At 33.8% G+C, this 26,912-nt stretch overlaps 1 protein-coding gene across 1 annotated transcript; it reads right to left on the reverse strand.

Moving 5' to 3' along the window:
* Nucleotides 1-10,227: 10,227 nt before the first annotated feature.
* LOC145607671 (ATP sulfurylase 1, chloroplastic-like) lies at nt 10,228-14,801 on the reverse strand. Its single transcript, XM_081663264.1, has 5 exons — nt 14,031-14,801; nt 11,872-12,277; nt 10,967-11,227; nt 10,793-10,879; nt 10,228-10,687 (listed from the first exon to the last, which is right to left on the reverse strand). Exons 1-5 carry the CDS (start codon nt 14,549-14,551, stop codon nt 10,535-10,537), a joined length of 1,428 nt encoding a protein of 475 aa, XP_081519390.1. The 5' UTR covers nt 14,552-14,801; the 3' UTR covers nt 10,228-10,534.
* Nucleotides 14,802-26,912: the final 12,111 nt, after the last annotated feature.

Genomic DNA, 26,912 nt, shown 5'->3' on the forward strand with positions numbered 1-26,912 from the left:
GACTTTAATCACAATAAAATTGGTTACATTGATAATTTAGATTATAATAACTAATTAGGAGTAAAAAGACTTGTTTCCCTGTGGATTCGACCTTACTTCCCTATCTGCATTAGTTAGAGGACTTAGGTAATTACTTTTGATTAGGTGATACGACTTTAGCCTGTCAAAATTTTAGCGCCGTTGCCGGGGAAACGGTTTTATTTTTATTTCTAATTGTTTTTGTAGTCTAGAATATTTTTCTTTTGCCTCAAAGGACTTTAGTTCTTTGAGGCAGTTCTCATATTTTTCTTTTTAGTTCTCTGTTTATGCCCAGGTGTTCTAGATCAGGTTACATTCCATTCGATCCTGAGATCGAGCGCACTTTCCATAGACAGAAGAATTTTTATAGACAAATTCTGGCAGGCTTTGGGAGTAACGATATTCCTAGTAATTCGCCATCTGATTCTAGTGATTCGAAGGTTCCTTCTGATTCAGAATCAGAGATGACTGCACCTAAGAAGCTCAGCGATTACTCGCAACCGTCCCCGACGGATTTCCTTTCGCCCAGACCAGAATTGGAGGGAGTCCAATTCGAGATCAAGCCCTAATTCATAACAATGATATAAAGGAAGCAATTCAGTGGAGCTAAGGGTGAAGATCATAATCTTCACATTGCAGATTTCTGTCAATACTACAACACAATTAGGCAGAATGGGGTTTCGCAGGACCAGATCAGGGAGATTCTTTTTCCCTTTTCATTATGTGGAAAAACTGAATTGTGGTCTAATGGAATGAATAGAACTGTACTTGGTATTACCGACTGGGAGATTCTTGCTTTAAATTTTTATAATAAATATTACCCTACAGAGAAAACAGCTTTACTAAGAAGTGCCATTCAGAACTTCGCCCAGGAGCCAGATGAAGCATTATATGAGGCTTGGGAGAGGTTCAAGGATCTGCAGAGGAAGTGTTCCCACCATAATTTGGCAAAGTGGCAGCTAATTCAAGCCTTTTACAATGGATTAGGGAATGCATCTAGAACGATTCTAGACTCCGCAGCTAGTGGTAGATTTATGAATCTTAATGTTAATGATGCAGGTCAGGTTATTGAAGATATGGCGATACATAATTTCGAATATGGGAATTCTAGAGGCTATACAAATAAGGGCAAACACCACGTTGATTCAGTATCCCTTTTGCAGGCTCATCTTACTTCTATTTGCCAGAAATTAGATAACCTTAGTACTAATATCCCTAATTCTGTTGCTAATGTTTCTGCTGTTGCTAATAATTCTAATAAATCTTTTTGTGAAAATTGTGGAAGTATAGGACATTAGGAGCAAAATTGCAGGAGCTCGATGGAGCAAGTTAATGCTTTTCAAACCTATAAGCAAAATAACCCATACTACAACACCTACAATTCTGGCTACTGAAATCATCCATATCTATCATATTTGAGAACCAATGTTCAAAACCCCCCACCTCCACAACAACCACAACAAGCACCCCCTCCACAGCAGAAATATTACCACCCTCACTCTAACCAAAAAAACCCAGCACAAACCCCTACTACATCTTCTGACCCTGCCTTGTCAGAAATTAGAGCGATGCTAACTAGTATGCAAAAGCATATGGAGAGTAGAGACCAACAGATTGACTCAATTATAGCCCATAATAAAGTCATGGACACCCAAATTGCCCAATTGTCTTCTACTCTACAAGCTCGCCAGCAGGGAGCTCTACCAGCGCAGGGAATTCAACCTACGGATCATGAAAATGCAATCACCCTAAGGAGTGGTTCACACTACGATGGGCCTCCTATGCCCAAGGAGGATGAACCTGATTTAATTAATATTGCTAATCCTGATTCTGTTACACCTAATGTTCCTGCAGGGCTCCAGGGTAATACTAACATTTCTGATAATTCATTGCAGGGTACAACCTCAGGGAAGGATGCACCCCAGGAGAAGAGTAGGGAAGCACAACAACCTATAATCAAACTACCATTCCCAAATCGTCAATTTGGTAAGTTTTGGAGGTTGTGAAAAATTCGTAGGTAACGGTTCCTTTCACAGAACTTATTACACAGGTTCCTGCATATACTAAATTTATGAAAGATATTTTGACTAGGAAAAGGGCCTTTAATGAAGTAGAAACTGTAGCTTTTACTGAGAAATGTAGTGCACTATTACAAAATAAATCCCCTCCTAAATTAAAGGATCCCGGTAGTTTTTCTATCCCTTGTCATATTGGTAATGTCTTCATAGATAAAGCATTGTGTGATTTGGGTGCTTCTATTAGCGTTATGCCATCGTCTATTTATTCTAAAATAAATATGGGTGATTTAAAAATTACTAATATTACTTTGCAAGTGGCAGATCGTTCAGTTAAATATCCCCTAGGTATTTTTCATCCTTGTTAGAGTTGGTAAATTTTTCATCCCTGTAGATTTTGTTGTTTTAGACATGGCTGTGGATACACAAATCCCCATTATATTAGGTAGGCCTTTTCTCCATACTGCACAAGCCATTATTGATGTGAAAAATGGTAAACTAACCCTATCTGTTGGTGATAATAATATTACATTTAATTTAGGGAAAGTTTTAAAAGGTCCTATGCTAGAGGAAAACTGTTGTTTAATTGATGTTATTGATATAATGGACAATATTTGTGAAGATAGCTTAACAAAGGTTCTTGCAAGGGATCCCTTGGAAGAAATACTTTGTGGAGATTTGTCTACAGGTGATGCGAGTATCTGGAGTAAAGAGGTGGATGTCATTGAAAAAGCTCTTGCTATAGAAGAACTCGATCCCAACTAGAGTAAGAAGCTAGTAAAATTGGTTCAGGAATCAAAACCTGCAGAGGTCAAGAAACCAGAACTAAAACCTCTCCCTTCTCACTTAAAATATGTTTTTCTAGATGAGCAGGAAACGTACCCTGTGATCATTAGTACTGCACTTGATGACCCCCAAACTTCCTAACTTGTAGAGGTTCTTAGAACCCACAAAAGGGCAATAGGGTACAGTATTGATGATCTCAAGGGTATAAGCCCTGATTTTTGTATGCATAGGATACACTTAGAGGACAATTACAAGCCATGTATTCAACCCCAGAGGAGGTTGAATCCTAATATGCAGGAAGTAGTTAAGAAAGTGGTTATGAAATTACTTGATGCAGGTATTATATATCCTATTTCTGACTCTAAATGGGTAAGTCCTATACAGGTTGTTCCTAAAAAGGGTGGGATGACTGTTATAAAAAATGATAAAAATGAATTGATTCCCACTAGAACTGTTACAGGGTGGCGTATGTGCATTGATTATCGTAGGTTAAATATCGCCACTAAAAAGGACCATTTCCCTCTCCCCTTTATTGATCAAATGCTTGAGAGGTTAGCTAACCATAAGTTCTTTTGCTATCTGGATGGGTACTCAGGATTTTTCCAAATTCCAATTTACCCTGAAGATCAGGAAAAGACTACATTTACATGCCCTTATGGTACTTTTGCATATCGTAGAATGCCCTTTGGTTTATGTAATGCCCTTGCTACTTTTCAACGTTGCATGATGAGCATATTTTCTAATTTTATAGAGTCTATTATGGAAGTCTTTATGGATGATTTTAGCGTGTATGGTTCTTCTTTTGATGCATGTTTAATTAATCTCGCTAAAATTTTGAAAAGATGTGAAGAATGCAATTTGGTCTTAAATTGGGAGAAATGTCATTTTATGGTGACAGAGGGAGTAGTTCTGGGTCACATTGTATCTAATAAGGGCATACAGGTAGACAAAGCTAAGATTTCAGTGATTGGGCAATTACCTCCCCCAATACATGTTAAGGGAGTTAGGAGTTTCTTGGGTCATGCGAGGTTTTATCGCCATTTTATCAAAGACTTTTCTAAAATTGCTAAACCACTAACTCAGCTTTTACTCAAGGATGCCCCTTTTGTTTTTATTTACGAGTGTCTTGAGGCTTTCAACAGGATTAAGCAGGCTTTGATATCGGCACCCATCATATGTGCACCCGATTGGAATCTTCCTTTCGAAATCATGTGTGATGCAAGTGATTTTGCTTTAGGAGCCGTGCTTGGACAAAGGAAGAACAAAGTTTAACATGCTATTTATTATGCAAGTTGTTTCGAGGTTTTTTGTGTCCCTCGGGAGAGTTACAACACTAAGACTGGATTCTACACCAGGAAAAAAGGAAGAGTCTTTTTTAGGGAAATAACTACACCAGGAATTGAAATGTGTCATTCTTGGTGTCTGTTTTAGTATTATGTTATTGATTGCAAAAAAATTAGACGAAAGAGTATGAACTTCAATGTTTTGATGTAATACCTAATATTCGCCAATTTTCGAAAATTTTTGTTTCGAAACTGAAAAATGTAGACAATATAACTTAAAAGTGATTTATATAGCGAAATTAAGCAGTTGAATAGACGGTTATGGCAATTTTTTTTCGAATGTTTTGGGCAGTTGAAAATGGCGAAGAAGAGAGCAAGAGGAGAGAGAAAATGGCAAAGGAGAGAGAAAGAGAGAGGAGAGAGAAAATGGCGCCTGAATTTTCATGCTCATTTAATTTGTCTGAACTAGTTTAGGTCGTTAGATCACGCGCTATTGTCTCTGATCTGTGGTCTGAATTAGTTCCTAGTTCCTAGGATTAGTTCTCATTATAATTTGGTCCTATATGTGTATATATGTATATATATACATATATATACACATATATACACATATATATATGTGTGTATATATATACATATATATACACACACACACACATACATATATATATATATATATATATATATATATATATATATATATATATTGTAGAAAGACAACCGCATTGACCCATCATGTGCCCTTTATTTTTACTATTCCCTCCTTGACCCACCTCATTAAAATCTTTATCTCTCTCTCTTCCCCAACCCCCCCCCCCCCCCCCCCCCTCTATGAACTTGGCCATTGTCAAAGTTTTTTGAATTCGAAAAAACTAGCTGCTTTTGTCACAAAATATATCTAAATAATAAATGCAACTTTTTATTCTAATAAAAAAAAACTAAAATTTTTAATTCTACAAATTATATTCAAATATAAATTCTACGTGTCATACAAAATAACAATTGTTACTTATGTGGTACAACACTTGGCAAAAGGTTGAAACGCCAATTGTTGATGTCTTGTGGTCTTGCTTAAAGTTTAGTCATATGGTATGATGATATCATATATTACATATTAGATTTTATTGGATTATTCATTGGTAAAAACCCGTTCATTTCACCTTATTTTTGCTAAACTAAAATTATATTTGCTGAAATGAAATTATTTTATTTATTTATTTATTTTTTTTTTACAGTTTTTCTATTATATTTCTTCTTTAAAATAACTGATTTTAATGAACTGAAAAGATTTTTAATTTATTGAACTTATATTATTTTTAACTTATATTATTTTTACTAAATAATATTTTTGTATGGTAAAGTGAAAAGAGCTTTAATGAAGTTAGGGGTCATTCCTTCAAATAAAATACATAAGTACTAAATACAGTATAAAATAACTTAAATGCAGGATTTAAAAATTAGCACTTAAATATGTTAAAGACTATATATTACCCTTTTTTTTATGAACCCAAACTAATTCCATTCTCCCTCATACATAGTTACTCGTATTACCCAACAATAGGTAAAGTGACAAGAAACATCCAGTAACAAGAAAAAGAGCAGAAAAAAGCTGCCTGCAATCCAAACTCTAGTAAAACCAAAGAATTGATATCCGACGTGGTCTTGTATGGATTTATGTAATCAGCCTCCAAATTCGACGAACAAATCAACTATAACAATCAATTTTATGAAATGTTAAACATGCAATCTGGTAGGCTGTAAAGGGCCCCGAACAACTCCGATAGGCTGTAAAGGGCCCCGGAAAATAACTTCGGGAGATGGTAGAAAGCCTCGAAAATTAATTTCGGGAGGTGGTTAAGAGCCCCGGAAATTAACTCCGGTAGGTAGTAAAGGGCCCCGGATTCTTATTCCGGTTGGCGGTGAAGAGGCTTGGAAATCATAGTCAATATTAAGATGAAGAAGTTTACAAACAAGTTCAATCTGGGTATCAAAAAGTTTTAGTGATAACATGACTTTGGTTCTAAAAATTTGAAAAATAGGTGAATTAAATGTCTTATTTGTCAATCTAAGTTCATGTAAATTATCTGAGGTTTGTAAGTTGAGGATGCATAATGGTTGAAGAGCCCCCCTTCATCGCTTCCGGTGAAGCTGGGAGCCTCCAATGGGTCTATGAGATATGTTTACATTTACAGTAGATTGTTAAAGGTAAATAGTTAATGACTTAATGGGTGTAGCCGTGTAGGTTTAAAGCACGGGTAAGTTTGGAAAAATAAAATTTGACTAAAATTAAGTTGTCCTGCATTTAGATAAAATCATACGAGTACCTCTATTTAGTACCTCCCATTAGATCAAGGCCTCCAAAATTTTCAAGACGTACGACCTTGGATATACTTAGCTTATACTTCGTATTATATATTTATAGTACTATACAAAGAGAAAGAGCTTCTTGGGTGATAAATTTGCTTTTTTCCAAAACTAGGTTAAATCCCGTGCCATGCACGGTAATTTTTAAAACTTAATACTTATCATTAGTTTAGCATTATTATTTAATTATAAAAAATTAAACCTAATTGCAAAATAGGATAAAATTTCTGTAATTACAAAAAAATTAAAAAAAATTGATCACACTAAAGAAAACAGAGAGAATTCGAGTGAGGGATAGCTCAAGTGGTTAGAGCTCCCTCCCGGTTCCAGGAGATCTTGGGATCGATTCTTACCCCCACCCTTGTTGCTCTCTTAACACCAAAAAAAAAAACAAAAAAAACAAAAAAAAAAATAATATATACACGACTAATAAAAATAACTGTGGATTACGTCATAAAGTTATAGATAGAAAACAATTATTGCATAATATTGTATAAAAAAAAATTATATCTTTGTTTGATTGTGTACAAACGAAATATATTTATAAAATAGGAAGTGAAATATTATTGAATAGTTTGTATTAAAAACTTCTCTAAGAAGCTTTGGCCAAAAAAAAAAAAAAAAAAAAAAAAAGCTTTTGGAGGGAAAATTTTTAACCAGGAGATGACATGTGTCATTCCTGGTTTCGCCTTTAGTATAATGTTATAGATACCCTCCTCAAATTTCAAAATTACCTCTCTTATCTCTGATTAAATATTAAGAATTATTTTTTTAAAAAAAAATAATTACCTATCATAACTACTCTATAATAACTGCTCCACTTCTTCCACGTAAATTTATATCTTCAACCGTTCTCACTCCCCATACAAAAATAAAAATGCTCTTGATTCTTTATTTTATTTTATTTTATTTTATTTTTTTTTTTTGGGGGGGGGGGGGGGAACTCTTCCTAAATTTGCTTATTTTTTTTGTTTTTTTTTTCCTTTTTTCTTTTTCATGCTTTTAGTATGTATTTTTCTGTATAATTAGTTTCACAACTCCTAATAGAAATGACTGTTTTATTTATTTATTTATTTATTGTGTTTGTGTGTGTGTTATAGGTTGATGGCGGGCATTGGTTAGTTTTTTTTTTGGGAAAATACAAGTTAATCTACCAGAAAAACGAATTATTGTTCATCTGACGGCATTTTTGTAAATATATTGATAAAACAGGGCCATTTATGTAGTAATTTTGGTGAGCTGTCCAATTACTGTTTGCTTTTTGCTTTTACTGTTTGGTGAGAAAATTACACATGTACCCCTCAACTAGTACATGAAAAGACGCATATCCCCCTCCACTGCTACTTAAAAAGACAATTATATTGACTGGGTATTCCTCTTTCTTATTTTTTTCTTACTAACTTTTTATGCTTGTACCTCTTAACTTGTATATATAAGTCAAGCATATCATAGATAATTGATTTGGCAAAAACGATACTACGTATTACGTAAATTATATATTTGATGATTAGAGTAAATATATATTGTTACAATTGGAAGAAGCCACCTCTTTTCTCTTTTTCTCTCTTCTATCTCCTGTCTGCTCTCTCTTTTAGGTAGGGTTTTAGTTTTCTTGATCGTTTAGGCTGGAAATAGTCTAATTTCTTCGAAAATTAGACTATTTTTGACCCTTTTTCTTTAATTCAAATCATGGAGTGTTTGGCATCGTTTTTTGTTTTTAGTAATCTGTTTATTTGAAAACCAAAAACCAAAAACAAGAAATAAGAAAAAGGTATTTCCACTTTTATGTTGTCAGTTTTTAAAATTATCATGATTCAATAAGTTTAACTAATTTTAAGTTTGTTATATGACATATATCATATGATTTTAAAAAAACAAAAAACCACAGTAGTGCCAAACGACCCCTTAGTTTTTTATTTTGTTTTACGTTTTGGCTCGTTAGTTTTGTTTTGTTCTCTCCTTCCGTGAGAGTCTGTCCCAATTTTCTAGGATTTTGATTCTCATCCATGGATGAGAATTTTATGTTAGTGTTCTTACAATAATTGGGAAGGTGATTTGGATTCCTATGGGCTATGGGTGTGGGATTTGTCATCAACTGGTCGATCAAAACATCAGCAAAGATTGCGGAGGTCTCAACTTGGAAAGATGCAAAGACATCGAAAATCATTGCTCGAGTCAAGCTTGAAGCGGTGGAATATGAGTTATGCCAAATATGGAAATTAATTATGATTTTGTTTGTAAAAGTAATGATATTTTCCTTAAATATATTGTTTACAAATCTTTATTATTGTAGATGTCGTATAACTACTATTTAATGATATTATTACTTCACGTTAAAAAAAAAAAAAAAAAAAAAAAAAAAAAAAAAAAAAAAAAAAAAAAAAAAAAAAAAAAGTGTATAGGTTTACAGATATTGTTAAGTTTTTTTTAGTTAAATTAAAAAACCAATTTGATTAAAAGATCAGATAACGGATGTAACTACCTAATATACTAATCGTATGAGTGGACTTATGTTTTCACGTTTTATTAGATTCCAAAGGCACATTTCACGTTTTCAATTGATTTATTGTTGTTGAGTGTACGTTTTCTGCAGATATGTTGAGTTTCCTACTTTCCTTGCAATATCACGAATTCAACTATTAGAACGGATTATCAAATGAAGTTCCTAATATATTAGGCTAGTTTTGAATAAACAACTCATCTTGCCGTTTATGTATATATATTCCCTCGTTAAAATAACAGTAGGACAATGGATAAGCATCACATCGAAACCTAAATGAGTGCATCTAGGCGCATAGCACCTATATGTTTAGCATGCATATAGGAGGGCAGTATGGGGTTTTTATTATATTTTTTCATCTGATATTTTTCTACAGTGGTACATTTTTTTGTATTATAATGTACCATTAAGGTATAAATTGTATTAATAGTACTTTTTCTGTACTATTATACATGTGGTGGTACTTTTTGTTATCTTATGTCGTTGATTATTTTCTCCTAAAATACCTACCACCTATCACTTATTAGGCTGTAGTGGTACATTTTGTCATCCTATATATTTATAAAACATATAGGTGCTATACGCCAATACTTAACCAACATAAAGTAAGGTCAACAAGAAACAGAACAAATAACCCACATTCCAATATTTGATATAGGACAATAGGAGAGCCAAGTCGATCAATATGACATTCGAAACTGAGTTTTTTTGACACAAATTGTCAAACTCGTCCCTCGTCAAACAGCAGCCACACCAATTTGATATGGATTTTGATGGATATAACCTTCAATCGCAGTTGAAAGGTTTGGAATCTTGAGTCTCGATCAAGAAACGCTAAGCAACACGAGCTTAAAACCTAAACTAGGCCAAGAATACACAAGCACAAGCTTACGTAAAACTTTAAAAATTTTAAATCAATCAATCATACTTTTCGTTAAACACCATCACGTATTTATAAGCTAAATAATTAGCCTAAAAAATTTCAATCTAACTAGGAAACTAACCCTAACTTGTAAAGATAATATTTTGCAAATATAATCTTTAAAGGTAAGCTTATCTTTTACTAACCGAATTAAACTCACAAAAATATCCTAATAAATTCGGTTGCCTAATAATAAATTAAAAATAACAATAAAAATAATTATAATAACAATATTGATGCCTTGGAACCACATCACAATATCAACACTTTAGGTAGTCACAAGATACCCGTTCAGGTAAGCAAAGACCCCTACGTTTTCAAACAATCAAGCATACAGTGTGAGATCCCCACAGTTCATTCATTATTCATTCCAATTTGTTACAATGATAGTTTGTGAAAGCCTTTCAATTAGAACGGAGAATTATGCATATTCCCCCAGCAATGCTTCCACGAACATAGGGTAGGGGAGCAAATACTCAAGACCCTACATAATCTGGTAGACTGGTACCAAGCAGCGAGTTTTGACCAGAGAAATCCAGAAACAGAAATATATACAAGGTTTTCGAGAAAAATATCCATAGGAAATAGGAATTCATAGCAATTTCACACAAATGATATAAGTTTCAAATGGGACTAAAAAACCTCATCAAACAGCTACAGCAGCAGCAGCGGCGGGTTGAGGAATCTTGCCATTGTCAGAGGAAGCAACACTGTCGTAGTATTCCACCAAAACCTTCCATCCACCAGGGCACATAAACCCATTAGGGGGATTTTCTTTGTTCTTAGCCAGAGTTCGCATCTGCAGTAGAACAAACTTGATCAATTTATAATGTTTTAAAAACTAAAAAGATGGCAGAACTGTCGATGCCTAGTCAGAATTGCAGATTTGATATTTGATAATGACCTTGGTGCCTGATATGAACTGAAAATCTTGAGGCCTTGTTGGATCGAAGAATGCCATTTTTCCCTGAGTCTTATCATAAGCAGCAACCTGGTGTTTTAGGAAACAATGATTAATAACTAATTTAAACATGCAACAGACCAAAAAGAATCATAATTCAAAGCTATAATTTTGAACCTTGAATGGAAGGATGTTGAGTCGCTCTAGTCCAGGAGCCATGCTGAGCACCTTCTTCCCGTGGTCAGCATCATATAAATCTCTTTTCTCAACAGGATGACCCATACCAGCAGGGTCACGGCCAACAATGTAAAAATTGGCACCAGCATTGATACGAGCCTTTGCATGCCATTGTACCTCAGTTGGACCAGCATAGTGCATAGGAGAAGGAAATATCGAAACAACAGTCGTCTCTGGGTCTAACACACCATCTTCAAGCACCTAATATAGGTCACACTTAAAACAGTTAGGGATGCCATGCATTAATCTGGGGATTATTATTCCTTAAATTTATCCGAATATCCTGAAGGGGAATCAACCAAATCTACTTAGGTCAAAACATTAACTAAGCATGAGAAAAACAGGTCTATAAGCTGCTATCTATATTTGTGCAAAAACATTTCAGAAACCTCACTTTCCTCCTTAAGTTGACTACTTGATGAAATAAAGTACTCCCTCCAAATAAAAAAGTGTCACATCATCCAAACCCTCATGTTAAAGATAATGACAGAATAAAGCATGAAAACACCCTTTAGAATTATAGAGTAGCTGGGTGATTAAAGTACTCTTCCCAATACAATTTTATGTAGTAGGTATTGTAGAGAGTAGAGAGTCATCACAAGTTATCCCACAACAAAAACAGGAATATGGAACGCTCTAGAATTTAGATCATACTACATACCACCCTTTCATATAATATGTAAGAGCCATAAATATGGTCTACAATAGCTTGTAGTATGAAGTATGAATGTTGATTTTCCCATGAACATGTCACGTGGTCACAATGAAGTGTAAATTGCCAAGTAGAGAGTCACTAGAAGTGTAAAATGCCTAGAAAGTGCAATTATTAGAACAGGTTGACAAACCTTTTCATGTTGCTTCATACGCCAATGCAGTGGAACATCATCTGCCTTGGTGAAGCCTCCGAGTGGATTAAGCAAAAGGATAGGATTCTTATATCCCATCTCAAGAAGTCGACGACGTGTGTCAGTCATTAGCAGAGCATGACCATTGTGCACTGGATTCCTAAGTTGGAATGCAAAGACTGCATCAGCATCACGATTGAGGAACTCCTTGCGTAGCTGAGCAGGGGATAGACGGAACCTATCAAGACCATCATTGTACTTAATAGGTTCTAGGACCTCTAAATCTCCTCCAATTAACCAGTCTCCAGCATTGGCTATAGTTTCCTCCACATATGGAAGGCCGGGAGCAGTGGTACCCCATGTTCTTGCAACACGTTCTTCTTTGTTGTGCTTGTATATCTCAATGCTGGATGGCAACGAATGCAGTAAAATTGATCATAAGATTGTTGAAGCATTATAAAAATATGAAGGTGCAAAAGTTTTAAAGCATCGACAATTCCATCTACGGGACTTATCATGTCATGTTATGTTTGATTTTCAGAAGTCAAATGACTACACACATACAATAATTGTTTTGATGTGAACACATGTAAAATTCAGAACACATCAAAGTTTGGTTTTTTTTTTTTTTTTTTTTTTTTTGGTTGGTTTTAAAAATATGGGGTTGACTTCATCTCCAATTCAATTAGAGCAAAATTTAACTTATTCATAAAAATACAGCAAATCCTTACACTCACCTTTACATTAACTGTCAACTAATTTTGATCAAATGATTGTCAAATTTCTAATAGAGACAAGAAAAAAGATTTGACAAGCAACAAAACTAAATATTATTGGTCTACAGTCAAAGATTTGCTTAAAAATGTTTGTCTAAATCATTTCACTTCCTTAATATAAGAGATATTATAAGATGGGAATAGTATTCCAGGGGCAAGCATTATATAATAGATGTCAAAGAAAAGAAACAAATCTTACAATGCGTGCACGGATTTAAGGTGAAATTTAAAAACATATACACTGTAACATGAAAACTCTGCACAATTTGTAGAATTGTAGCATAGTCTCATGATTCCTATGACAGGTCTACCATTCTCTCCAACATATTCTATATCATAAATCATAATGGGTGACTTGCACTAAATTAAAAATGGAGTACGAGTTCGTTATTAGGAGTATCAGGACTACAACAAAGCGAAAAAACTTTCACACTTTCATTTTTGAAGTTCTAATGTAATGATTTTAGCAAATACTCCCTAAGTTCACAAATAATCATACGGAGTAATCAATAGTGGCCAGGCAGCTCTCGAGTCAAGTATCTCAAAAAGCCTAAAGCAATAACATGCAACTTCATTGAGCAGCAGTACTTCTTTGAACAGATTTAACACAATGAGTAATAATAAATCCATTTCAAAATTAATCCAAATTGAGATTCAATCCCACCAATATGTTAAGTCTACCAGGTAATTATTAAAGAAAAAACACTCAAACTTTATGATCATCCCATCAAAAAATAATTTATGGTATCAGTCTCTTTCTTTTTTTTTTTTTTTTTGTTTGAAGAATGGTATCAGTCTCTTTCTTTGTATTCCAAAAAGTCTTATATTCATTATATTAGTGTCAACTTTAAATTCAAAAAAAATAAAAATATATACATATATATAAATAAAAACTTTTTGAAATGTATGCTAAGAAAGATATTTCCTCCCTAAAGCCTAAATTCCAAATATCCAAAGCAGCAAAATCTAAACATAACTTTATCGAATAGAGGAAGTCATAGTATATCCCCATCAAGTGGCAAAACCGTAAATAAATCATCAAAATATATTGACTCCGAGGTTGCGGGTTCAAATCCCGCTCCCCGCTCCATTATGTACTCATTAACCGGTAATAATTGAAGACATTAATCGATAAACAATTGCATTACAGTTTACAAATCATTTATTTTAGACAATGAACGTTTATTAAGATCATTTAACAATATTTAGTTGAACGTGTTTTAAGATGAAAAACAAAATCCTGTCAATATCTATATTGAGACGATTTAAACAAAATCCCACAACAATGGGTTTTTTCTAAACACATAAAATTCGTATAATTTAAAAACCAAAACTAGAAAACCACAGCGATTCCAAATGAACCCGAAATATATAAAAACTTACTCGTTGAGGATCGCAACAGGCTCATCAAGAGCAGGGTCAAACAGGGCAACCCTGCGAGACTCACCAATCTGATCCTTGACCAAATCATCAATGGCGAGAACAATCGGAACCGACATGTTGACAAATGAACCATCATCAAGTCGGAGCGAATTGAAATGAAGCGTTTGGAGGAACTCATTTTCTTTCATGAACCCAGAAAGTGGGCTAGCCCACCCTTCACTAAGAATATGAACCCATTGTAGATCGATCTTAGTAAGCTTGATTCTTGGAAGTTCAATAGCCTCCCTCTTTTTCTCTCTCTTGAGGGATTCATCAACTACCAGTTGAACAAGATTACCTCCATCGGGCGAAATCAGCTGCGATGCGACTCGCAATCGCAGCTGGGTTCGAACCCGAGGATTCGAGTTTCTAGTTGAAAATGGTAAATTATTTGGGGAAACAAATTTGGTTTTCGACAGCTTTGGAAATGAGATGGTTTGATTTGTTGGGGTTTTGGTGAAAATAGCAGCCATTGAAGCCATTTTTGGTTGTTTGTTTTTAAAATTAGGCCTGGCTTTTTGCCCAAGCCTAAGGTGTTGTTGCTCAAATGACAAAAGATTTGTGGGTTTATATATACAACTACTACTCGTAATTTATGTGTTCTATGATTCTAAAATAAATTAAAATGAAATGAAACATTATGGGAAATTATTGGAAATAAAATATTTGTGAAATTGTGTTATGGAGGCTGAATCAGTTTTGCGTAAGTGCTTTTGTTTGGTTTTTCTAATTTAATAAAGGGGCATAAAAGACAGATATGAACTTGGAATATTCAATATTGACTATTGAGTTATCTTTGGTAATAATGGTAAAATTGGTCAATATCATATATTCCTTCTTACAATTTTATAACATAGAGATTGGGAATTGATTTTATTTTCATAAAATGTGTGAATCATGAGATTATATTTGTCAAAAAAACAAAAATTGGAATTGATATGTTTGGGATTAATTGTCAAAATTATGTTAATCATGATTATTTTATATATACTGAATACTTTGTAATACGTAGTACGAGTATTAATTTTTTGATACAATAATACGTAGTATTTTATAGAATAAATTTTTTTTTGAGAAACTTTTATAGAATAATTATACTCCGTATTTGATAAAATTGGAAATAATCCTACGAGTAATAATTATCTCAGTTACCCATCATCACCGGTGCAATTGTGATTCAAATTTAATCATGTAACTTTCTTTATACTATGTACGTAATAAAAATTGACACTTCATCCTAATAACAAAAATAATCCTTTATACTTTGCTTAATCAGATAATTCTTTTTTTTTTTGACGGAAATCCTCAGTTTCTCATATAGAATGAAAAACAAAAACTATATTATGCAACGAATCTAAGAAATGCCTTTGGATAATTCGTGACCAAGGTCCAAGGGTATAGGCGCAACCGCGCAAGGAATAATTGACTAGTCATCTAACACTATGAATCATAATTTTTTGGATATATAATTTTGGATACCTTTTAATTTAAAGGAACGTTTCGGGAAAGAAAGTTTTCCAAGTGTGTTTGGCTTCTTTTTATAATACGAGTCAAATGAACCTGGATTCTTTTTGGGTATTTCTCTTAGGAATTAGGAAAAAGCTTGATAGGAGGATAGAGATGGGAATGAACCTAGACAAGTTTCAAGAATATGTACATGCTTCAACAGTTCAACCTACTACTTTATCACTTATATATACAAATTAAATCGTCCACAATCAAATTAAAGCAGCTAATTATGTAATACTTTTTGGATAACCCACTATAGAATCAAAGAGCCAAATTGTGATTTGGACATTTGGTATGTACTTTTTAATTTTCATTTTATTTTCTTTTTAGAATGGTATATAAAATAGCTTGTAAAAGACAAATTAACCCCTATAATACTGATTGATAACCTCTACAATATTGACCGAGTAATTCCTATAACACTAACAAAGTAACTCCCGTGATGGTCGACCATAAGGTGTAACGATCTACTTTTTTTTTTTTTTTGAAAGACATGTGTAACGAGCCATGTTGAGGGTAAAAATACCCTAGACACATGGACTAATGAGAGAGCTCCACGTGTCAAGGGCTGGTAGGTCATCGAAGACTACTCACCAGCTGACACGTGGAAATCTCATATCTTCATCAGAATTGCGGCTTTCAAGGGCCCAATTCCCAAGAATCCGCACTTTGCGGCGCGACCCATTAGTCCTAGGTCAGAGTGACATAGGGAGGGGCACATTTTCCAATGATCCTATAAATAGGGAGATATTCCCCCATTTTGGGGACATCTACAATCATTTACTAAACACATATTCTCTGATCAGAAAACACCTGAGCTTGGAATCCAAGCAGATACCCACCTAAATTTCCGCACTCTTTATTCCTTTTCAAGTTACTAACTTGACCGTCGGAGGTGGAGCTCCAACAATCGGAGTCTCCGTGTTTTTGCAGGTGCAGCTCGAGCTGGACCAGATTTGTGACGTAACTCTCCCAAGGGACAAAAACACCCAAAACATTTGGCACCGTCTATGGGGAGAGTATCTCAAAGATGGTTCAAGAGTATGTACCATTTCCTGATCCAAACAATATACAACCGGTTATTCAGCCGAAAAACACAACTATTTCTCAACCGGTCAAGCAGTAGCAATCTAGCAGACAAATCAAACCAAGACAGTTTTGTTAGACATTAGCCATTCATGTTCAGTCTAGCAGACAAATCCCAACTTTGTGCTAAACATAGCAGAATAATCCAAGCTATGGTTGTTCCTACCTTAACTCATTCAATTGAAGGGTCATTGAAAGGTCCTTATTTTTCTTCTATATTTCATACTAGTATAACAATAATGAATCCAAAGGCACCTAAATAATTGAGCCAAATTTTTAACAACTCATCATACATTATTATTCCAAGAAAATGCATACAAGTATAAAAATTTCAACAAATACACAAAAATCAGCAAAACCCATCAATTATTATGCAACATAAACCTGAAAATTTTGAAGAAACAGAAAAAATTGAAAGAGGAAAGAGAGAGAAAGAAGCAGTACAGAGGGGGTGCATATCATTGAACAGGTGGTGGGCATTGAAAAAACAAAAACCCATAATCAAAGATTGAAAAATCATAAACCCACAAATTCAAAGCAACCATAAATCCTTACAAATGCACTCAAAACATGTAAATAATCAGCAACTATTCAAAAAATCAACATGCAAACATCAACAAGTAAATGTAATTGAGAAAAAAACACTAACCATGAATGAGGAGTCGCAGAGAGAGATTTGATTCCAGTGAGGGAGAATCGCCGGTGAGAGAGAAGTGAACTTAGGGTTTTTAGGAGAGAGAGTGAAAATGAACTGTTTGATTTGTTTCTTGATTATACCCAAAAAAAAAAAAAAAACCGGGTTTTCGGTCTGGACCGGGAAATTCCGGGTTAAACCCGGACCGGACCGAAAAACGGAATAGACCTTTTTTAAGGACCGGGACCAGACCTGAAGGTTTCGGTCCAATCTGGTCCGGTTAAGGTCCGGTTTCCGGTTCGGTTAATTTATGTACACCCCTAGTTACAAGTATACCATTACTATTTGTATGAAAAAACAGTTATACCTCCTGATAAAGCTGTTCAAATCCGAGTACCCGCGTTTTCGGGTACCCGAAGATGCGGGTACTCGGGATTGCGGGTAGTTAGTGAGGCGGCCCATGACCCGACTCGAGAAAAGCGGGTACCCGGATTTCCCGGGTCAGGTCACAGGGTACCCGATTTATAAGGTTTTTATATTATATTTAAAAAAAAAAAATTACATCTTTATCATATTCAAAAACCCAAAAAAAAAACGATTATACTTCAACATAATAATCATAGTATCAAATTAATGAATATATATAACCCACACAATATAAAAATTCACCATAATTGTAAAACACTCAAACCCACAATGTTTTGTGTAACATATTTCATCCACAACCTAACAAATCTACTCCATTTATATGGAAAAGTTGTATCCTTCTTGTAGATCTAAGCATAAATAATGAAAGCAAGCAAGCACCGCACCGAAATGGAGATGAATTCAATGATTGAAGAGTAGAGATAGAATTGTCAAAAGATACGAAAAATAGTCTGTGAGATATATGGAGGAACTAGGAAGAGAGATGGAGGGACTATCTTGAATTCCTAATTGAAGAACTAAAGAACAAAGGAGAGAGCAAACAAGGGGGATGACGGCTGTGCATTAGAAGAGAGAGAGTAGAAGTTGAAAAAAGTAAACGCTAACAGCCTAACTCAATAAAAGTATTGACTAAGGGTTTTTTTTTTGCATAATCTATAACTATAACTAAAATAGAAACCGCTGACGTCATTTTTCCCCTAACCTGGACACGTGGCAACTTATTATAAAAAGGTTTTCACGCCCAAAACTGTCTTGCATGTTATGAAAATATTATATAAAAAAAATAAAAAAAAGGAAATTTTATCACTTGATAACTCTTGATACAGATTATTAATAATAAACTACTTTTCCTAAAATTGAGGGGTACATGATGTTCTTCATCCTTTTTTTTTTTGAAAGACATGATGTTCTTCATCTTGATACACATTAATTATTATTATTTTTATACGTAAAAAAATAATAATTTTAATCTATAATAATAAGCTACTTTTTCTAAAGTTGAGGGGTACATGATATTTATCATCTTGAGCAATCCTGAGCACCGGTACTAATCTTATCAGATTGAGTATAGTTATCAACATCATAATTTAAAATTTAAATTAATTAATTTTATCAACATCATAATTTTATCAACATCATAATTTAAAATTTTAGTCAATTAAGGAGTAATTTTTACTATAAATAGATGGGCATCTTAACGAAATCAAACTTATCCATTTTATGACAATACGTATTATCTCTTTTTCGCAAACATAAGTATGCATCTCTTCTATTCTTTATTTTCTTAATTAAATGAAAATAAATTCCTTTTATCATACACTTGATTTTTTAAAAAAAAAAAACAAAAAAACTTTTACAAAGTATCTACCATTACTTACATTGTTCACATTCGATTTTGCAAGGTTGACAATCAAGTATTAAAATGGCAGAAGTAACCAATTTCGTGGAGGAAATTACACCAATTATGGGGATCATGACTATTAAGATAAGAATTGTACGAATCTGGAAACCTTCAAGTTTTGAAAATCCAAATAAAGATGGCAGTATTGAAATGGTGTTTTTAGATGAAAAGGTAACCAAATATCTAATACTAAATAACTCATATATCATGTTTTTAATATACTCTAATCATCTTATCAGATTTTTTTTTTTTTTTTGCATGTATAGGGTGGTAGATCTCAAGCAATATTGGGCACAAAGTATTCATACCTCGCATGGTTTTAAGCCCATCAGATAACCAATTTCCTTTCAATATGCAAAGAAGACAATTTTCATTGGTTCTTTGTTTTGCAATGACGATAAATAAGAGTCAAGGTCAATCCCTTTCACATGTTGGACTATATTTATCAAGACCCGTGTTTAGTCACGGTCAATTATATATCGCAATTTCAAGGGTGAAATAAAAAAAAGGATTGAACGAGGAAGGTCAAACTGTTGGTACTATTACTAAGGGCCTGTTCACATTTACTTAATTTAAGTTCAGTTCAGCTCCAATCAATTTGGTTCAGTTCAGTTCAGCTCAGCTCATTTCAGTTCAGTTCAGTTTAGCTCTTAATTTCAATTAAACTTTCTACATGCAAGAATCGAATCGAGCTTCGACATTAATAAGGCTTAAGATCTTGGATCTAAATCTCTTGTGAGTATGATATGCATCTGCTCATGTTCTACAATTTCTTGAAGAGGAAAAGATAAAATATCTGAAATTTCATTAAAATAAAATTCTACTTTTGTTCGTACAAAATAAAGGAAAAAGAACTAAGATGCAACTCCCACCAAGTAAATTAGGAAAACCAAACCCATTTACCATTATTTTGACATAACTTCTACCAAAATGGACCGGATCTATGACTATATCTAATTTTGAATTAAGATTGTTTATTGTTCTACCCTTGATGATCATATCATTTACTTTTAGAAAGATGATTTTATTTTGTTTGGTGTCTTTTGTTTTTTTTAGTGTTTGGGGGTCATATCATTGTAATTTTTATTTTATTTGGTAGAAGTTATGTCAGAATAATGGTAAATGAGTTTGCAATTCCTAATTTACTTGGTGGGAGTTGCATCTTAATTCTTTTTCCTTTGTTTTACTACTTAGAGTTGCATCTTAATTTTTTTCCCTTTATTTTACTTAGAGTTGCATCTTAATTCTTTTAGTAATACGAAGTATTTTTTTTATAGTAATTTATTAACCAACAATTTTTTTGATGTTTAAAGAGATATAAGAACGAGAGATTAAAAAAAAAAACAATGTTATGATCCCTTAAATAGAAAAGGAAGTTCTAATAACGCCTCACTCTCACAAATTAATTTAATTATATGTTAGATTATAAAATGTTTAACCGCACATCGCAAGGATACTAATCTAGTTTTTTAATAAAAAAAACACACATACGGGTACCCGCCATTTACACAAGTCGGCCCAAGACCCGACCCGAATACCCGCCTAATATTCCGGGTCAGGTACCTGTCCCGTCAATTTTAAAAAAATAAAGAAAACCCAGTTAAATTAAGCCGGGTCAGCGGGTCATTGGGTTGGGTAATTTTGAACACCCTACCTCCTGATATACATCAAATTGGGTTTGTAGGACGGTAGAATTTGTAAAGCGAGTTCAAGATCACCGCCCAAAACACCAAATATTATATCCTTGTCATGAGCGGCATCGGACTCGGTGGCCTGAGCTAAAAGAGGATTCCTCTTATTGGACACAAAGACGACATGAACATGATGAGGATGGGTTTCTGTGGTGTATGAACAACATTAGTGAAATACGCAATTTATTTTCATCTGACCTTGTAATTTATGAAAATAAAGGCCCCGGCATTAATAAAGGTACAACCTTTGATGTTGGACGGGGGTTACTTGGTTGGACAAGGTGGTCGTAATAAAGTTGAAGTTGAGAGTCTTAGGGGAAAAGGACATCTTGGTTTGTTGCTTTTTTGTGCCTGTGTTTTGGTTAGATTCTACTTGCAACAGTATTCGGGGGATAATCACTGCCTTTTCTAAGCTACCCAATCTGCCTTTTCAGCTCGAGATACCTTCTAATCCTAATTGGTGGGTTTCACCGTTCAATGACTTTGTAAGCCGCAAGCTCTGGGAAGTTGGTGTGGGTCTTTGCTATTCCGATGATGAAGATCAAGTGGTCATTTTGGACCCCAAAATGAACGTCGCGGATTACTTGGGGAAATATGTGATTAATCGGTTGGGTATCAATGGATATCCCTTCACCAGGCACTTCCTTGTCCAGAGAGAACTGGAGGCGATAAGGGCAGTCACCTTAGAGTCTTTGTTTGTTTATGGGTCACGGGATTATGTTCTTCGCATGAATAGGACTAATGATATTGATCAAGTGCCTATAGTAGAACTCCGGGGAAAGAATGTTCTTCTTTACATTGACCTACTAGAAACGCCGTCAAACACTTATCATACATTGCTTGACTGGTATGAACGGACTAAGAAGACAGCAAAGGCTGCTGATTGTGAAGTGGTATTGTTCACTTTGATGGCAAAGAAGCTACTAGTACACCTTTTGGTAGTGCAAAGCCAATAATGCCGATACAAATGCCTATGCCATGGTTGGTTTGCCCCTTTGACCCCCAACACACTCTTTTTGTGAAAGAAGTGATTTTCAAGGCCCATCCAAATGTGGGTGGTATTCTTGCAGCATTTGATAAAGATGGCCATATCATCACATTATATGCTAAAGATCTTCTAGACTCATTTGGACCAGAGGGTTTCCCATCGTACGATGGCTTGCACAACGAGATGGTTCACCATATTGGGCTTCATTATGATTTAAACATGGATGATTTGTTTGATGATGGCCCTCTGAAATCCAATCCGTTACTATTAGCCAGCGATAGTAGAGAGTCTCTCCTTTTCACATGATAAAAATGCATGCATTTTGTCATGAATGTCACTATCTCTTCCCTTAAACTATCTTTCTTTCCACTTAATATCTAAATACTATTAAATTTCTCACTTTTTAAGTTCCTTCAGTGTTTACCTTTAATTTTTTCTTCTCTTTCAGTATAATAAGGTATTATATAGTGGGCAGTGTTTTATTATCTTTCTTATTCTTTTTTCTTTTATCTTTGTGATGCTTTGTAATCTTATTGATTACTTTAATACAAATTTTGTCACTTTACGAGTAATGCAGGGAAAAGCATATATATTTTAGGTTCATATGAGAACTCTTTTTGTATAAGAACCATGAGTACTCCTCAAATTTAGAACATGCGTTATATTTTTTAGAACATAAAAATTTGCACATATATGGATGTTCTTAAATATCAAGGTCATGTTCTAAAACATCAAGGTTATGTTCTTTATTTTTAAGGTTATGTTCTGATTATTTTTGTTCTGAATTATGAAGGTTATGATGTTCTAAACACGATAATTTAAAACATCACCTTGAAATTTTAGAACATGTATATTTGTTTAGGTTTCTATGCTCTAAAATGTGTACCTGTATGTTCTAAAAAGTATTGCATATGTTCTAAATTTGAGGAGTTCTTATGGTTCTCATGTAATGAGAGTTCTCATGGGATCCTCAACACTCGATAACATTCAATGACGTAAACTTCCCTTAACTTGCTGATGTGAATTTATACAAAACATTGGAGGAGCTTATAAACTATACTAACTGTACTACAACTTAAAAACAATGCTCTATTTGACTACGTATGACTGATTTGGAAAATTTTAATTACACTCCACTTAGCTTGAATAAAAGGTAGAATTTTGAACTCGTTCGAACAAAACGCAAAATTTCGGCACCACTAGTCTATTACCAACACTGTTATATCATGGCATGATCGATTATGTTGCTTCCTTGTCTTGTTGCTTTATCCCATGAAATCATCATATATAATTACTTGTAATGTTAGATTAGCCATGTCTTACACCCATTAGCTTCCTTTCTAAATTAAATAGATAGAAAAGGGATCTTACAAAATTGGTTTCCTTTAAATCTTCAATTAAATCATAGTGTTTTCGCTGCTAATGCTTTGTCAAGTAAAAAATGGTTGTAAATTGATGTGATTTTTAATTTTGATCAGCGCATTTGCTAAATGAAACTTCTATGATCGATGTCAAATGGATGGATTTTAAGGTAGATATTTATTTTGTAGTTGTTTGGGATCTTAATAATCTGTCCGCAATTGATAGTCAATATTTGGGGCTTGCTGGTGACTGTAAGCCTCATATTTTGGTTGAATTAATATCACTTGTTCTCTTATATGGTTGCTAAAGTTGTCTTTCTCATCTTGATGTTAATTATAATACTTCCTCCGTTTTTTTAGTTATGTCACATTTATCAAATGGCCCTCACATTTTGTTGAGGTTTCACAACTAAAATAACCAGAGGAAGTATATTATTGATGGACTATTCACTATTTCACATTGCAGGATATTTCGTGACTCGCATAAGAGACCTTAGTCAGATGAAGGTACCTGTCATGTCATCAAAATAATTCACAGATGAAAGGAACGCTGTGAGCAAGCAAGTCCTTTTCACATCTTGTAACCTTCTGTGGAGTTGTCTTGAAATGCATATTAATGATCATCAGGTAAGTGAGGTTACCAAGTATGTAACAAACAGCAGTGCTGATAGGCTATCTGGAGGCTTATTTTCATAGAATTACAATGCTTTGATTTCTATATAAAATATTTTTTGCTGCATGTTTTCAGCTTCTGTCTTTTCATATTCTTATGTAATCTTTAACTCTTTCCTTTCTCCTTTATATTTTCTTAGCTTAATGGAAGTTTTTAGTTGTCTTCAACTTTCAATGAATGCCTTTTCTATTTCCCTACTTCTATCTTTTTCTTGGGACTATGTGCAAACCCTTGTCTTAAAATCTACAGAGTAATTCTTGAACACCTTATAATTCTCTTAGTCTTAAACATAAACTATGATTGAGATTGCAACCTCATGGTTTAATATAACTTGCAAAGATTTAATGCTTTTTTTGGTTTGGTTAGTGGTTATCTCTTACATTCTCACCATTTCAAGCTTTTTTTTTTTTATTTTTTTTTTATTTTTATAATTTGAAATGTTTCTTCCTTTCTAGTGTACCTCTTTTGAATCCATGCTGGCTAGAATGACTTCCTATGAGATTTTTTTTTATATGTTTTTTTCCAGCCCGAAGATGTTGGAATTTGGAAATAATAGAAGAGGTAATATTATGATGTTCCCTCCAAAAAAAAAAAGAAAAAAAAAAGGAAAAAGAAAATGTAATACTCCCTCCGTTGCTCTAAGTTCTACCCGCTTTGACTTTTCACATATGCCAATGCACATGTTTAACTCGAAATATCTTTAGTTTCAGTTTAGTAAAAATTATATATTCTTATAGTACTCATCAAGACGTATTAAACAATACCTCATATGATTGTATATCTACTTTTATATTAGACGAATTATAGAAGATTCTCTTAAATTGTGAACAATGTCAAGATTCCAAACATATACAACTTAAAGAAACGGAACTATTATGATCTAATGGCGTTGAGGACATCTAGTAAGGTACAAGATTGTCAATATCTGCTATATTGTGTCCAAATTAGTAGCATTGTGTACTTGTAAAATATGTGGATGCAACTCAATCGTAGGTCAGCATCGTGCATTATGATATTAGGTTTGTTTTACTACAACGTTCAAAATCTGCGAATAGAACTTGATGTCCTCTTTAAGTCTGTAAGTTAGCAGAGTGTGTTGCAGGCTTGTAGCTACGCAATACTTGATTAAAAGATATTGCAAGAAAACCTTTACTGGATATTCTCAAAGCAAAGCACGAAAGACCTCTAACCATACATAAAGAATGGCCAAACAAGCATATATCAAGACATTAATTTCTTATTTCACCCAGAGCTGACGTAGTTGGTTTGTTGGTGGATTAAAAAAGATGGCATACTGTATCCTTACAATCTGCAATAGTCTAGGCTGCAGGAACACAACCAGTCATGTAGCAACACAGAAATAGGTGTTTCTAATTTCTTCGCTCTGAAAATACAAAATACACGTCAGGTTACTTCCTCATTGATAATGACAGTTATGTATACTGTATAGTGGTGTCAGCAACAATGAAGATAGTGGAATATGGGTAAGGTCATGCATGAGGAGTAGTGTGTATGTAGTAGCGAATGTGTGACTGCAAACAATTGGAGTAGGGGATGAAAATCTGTATCTTTCTTGAGTTTCATGCCAGAATTGTATTTGCTACATTAGATATACTGTTTCATGAGAACAATTGGGAAATAGTAATGCAACATTTAGATCATTATACAAATATACATAGCTGCATTTCAGATATAGTAATACAAGAGTACCTATCCCTTGATATGAAGGGGTTAAGGTAATGTGACAACATCTCCAGACACAATCATATTGGATGTGCTCAAAAGTCTAGTTTAGTTGCTATGTGACATCTTATTGCTGTGTCATAGCCATTAGCCTATAGAGAAAATGCTCTCTGTGGCTTTAGAAAAACTCCTATCTATAAGATGATACTTTGTTAGCTTCTTAATGCTACTTTTTAATCAGAATAAAATCCTCTTATCTGGAACTCTTTTGTTACTTTTATTGGTCTCTCTCTCTTAAATTGTGGTTATTTGTCTTTTTGTGGGGACACTTGCCTGTGTAGTGTAGAAGTTGATACTTATAATATATTCCAATTTTGAAAGCAAGGATGCAATATACATGTTGTGCTTGGACTAGAAAGGAATTTGTTAGAATTTTTTAACAAGGAGCTGCTATCTGAAGCAGTTAGATCTAATGTTCTGCACATTCTTGAAGTCATTGAGTGCAGCATTTGGTCTTCATTCCTATGATCAGGTAATAAGAATCCTAGTATCTCTCTAATTATTCAACAAACATATAATTTTATTATGCTTTCAGCTGAAATTTTCTTAATTAACCATTTCTTGTCCTATTCCCTTTCTCCATTCTTAGTGTATAAATTACAGGTTGTTTAGATTCAGGCTTTATGAAATTGATGAACCTATGGACAAGGTCAACATAGTTTTGGAGCGTGTGATTTACATAATGTTTAATTCTTTGATTATCTTTCTATTCGTTGTGACACTCTGATTGTTTCCCTTATAGTGTTGCATGTGATCATTTGCTTGTGGCGGTAGACCTTGAAGGTTTTTAGTATTTAAAATTATATGTTTGCGATGTAATTTTGTTTGAGAGATTGCAAATTAGCTTTTTAGTAGCAAATCAAGAGAAAGTAGCAGCCATATAGTTTATAAGGGTGGTGGTAGGTTGAGTGGTGTAGCTTCTTCATTGGAAAATAATGTTTTTACCTCATACAGATTTGTAGGGATGTTAAAAAGAATCCGATCTTTTAGTTTTTGAATATTTCGGATCGGATATCCGAAAATTTTCGGATCAGATTTTTTGGATTTTCGGATATTCGAAATATCCAATTTTTTGATTGAATAGTATAAAGACATGGAAAAGTTTGATTTGTTGCGTTTTATAGAAGTATATGATATATAATTGAAGGTATTGTTTTCTTGCATAGGAGGAAATTACTTAGTATAAACTGTTTAGACTTACTTGTCAATAATTGATTCATTAGGTGATTTGGGCTTCTTTGGTGAATAGTTCTTGCTCTCATATTGATTTGATTTGATAAGGATATATAGGAGAAAGAGGGACAACTGAGTTGTTGGTGAGGAAAGTTGC

This window comes from Chenopodium album, chromosome 23 (assembly GCF_948465745.1).
Source record: "Chenopodium album chromosome 23, dcCheAlbu1.1, whole genome shotgun sequence".
NCBI lineage: Eukaryota > Viridiplantae > Streptophyta > Magnoliopsida > Caryophyllales > Amaranthaceae > Chenopodium > Chenopodium album.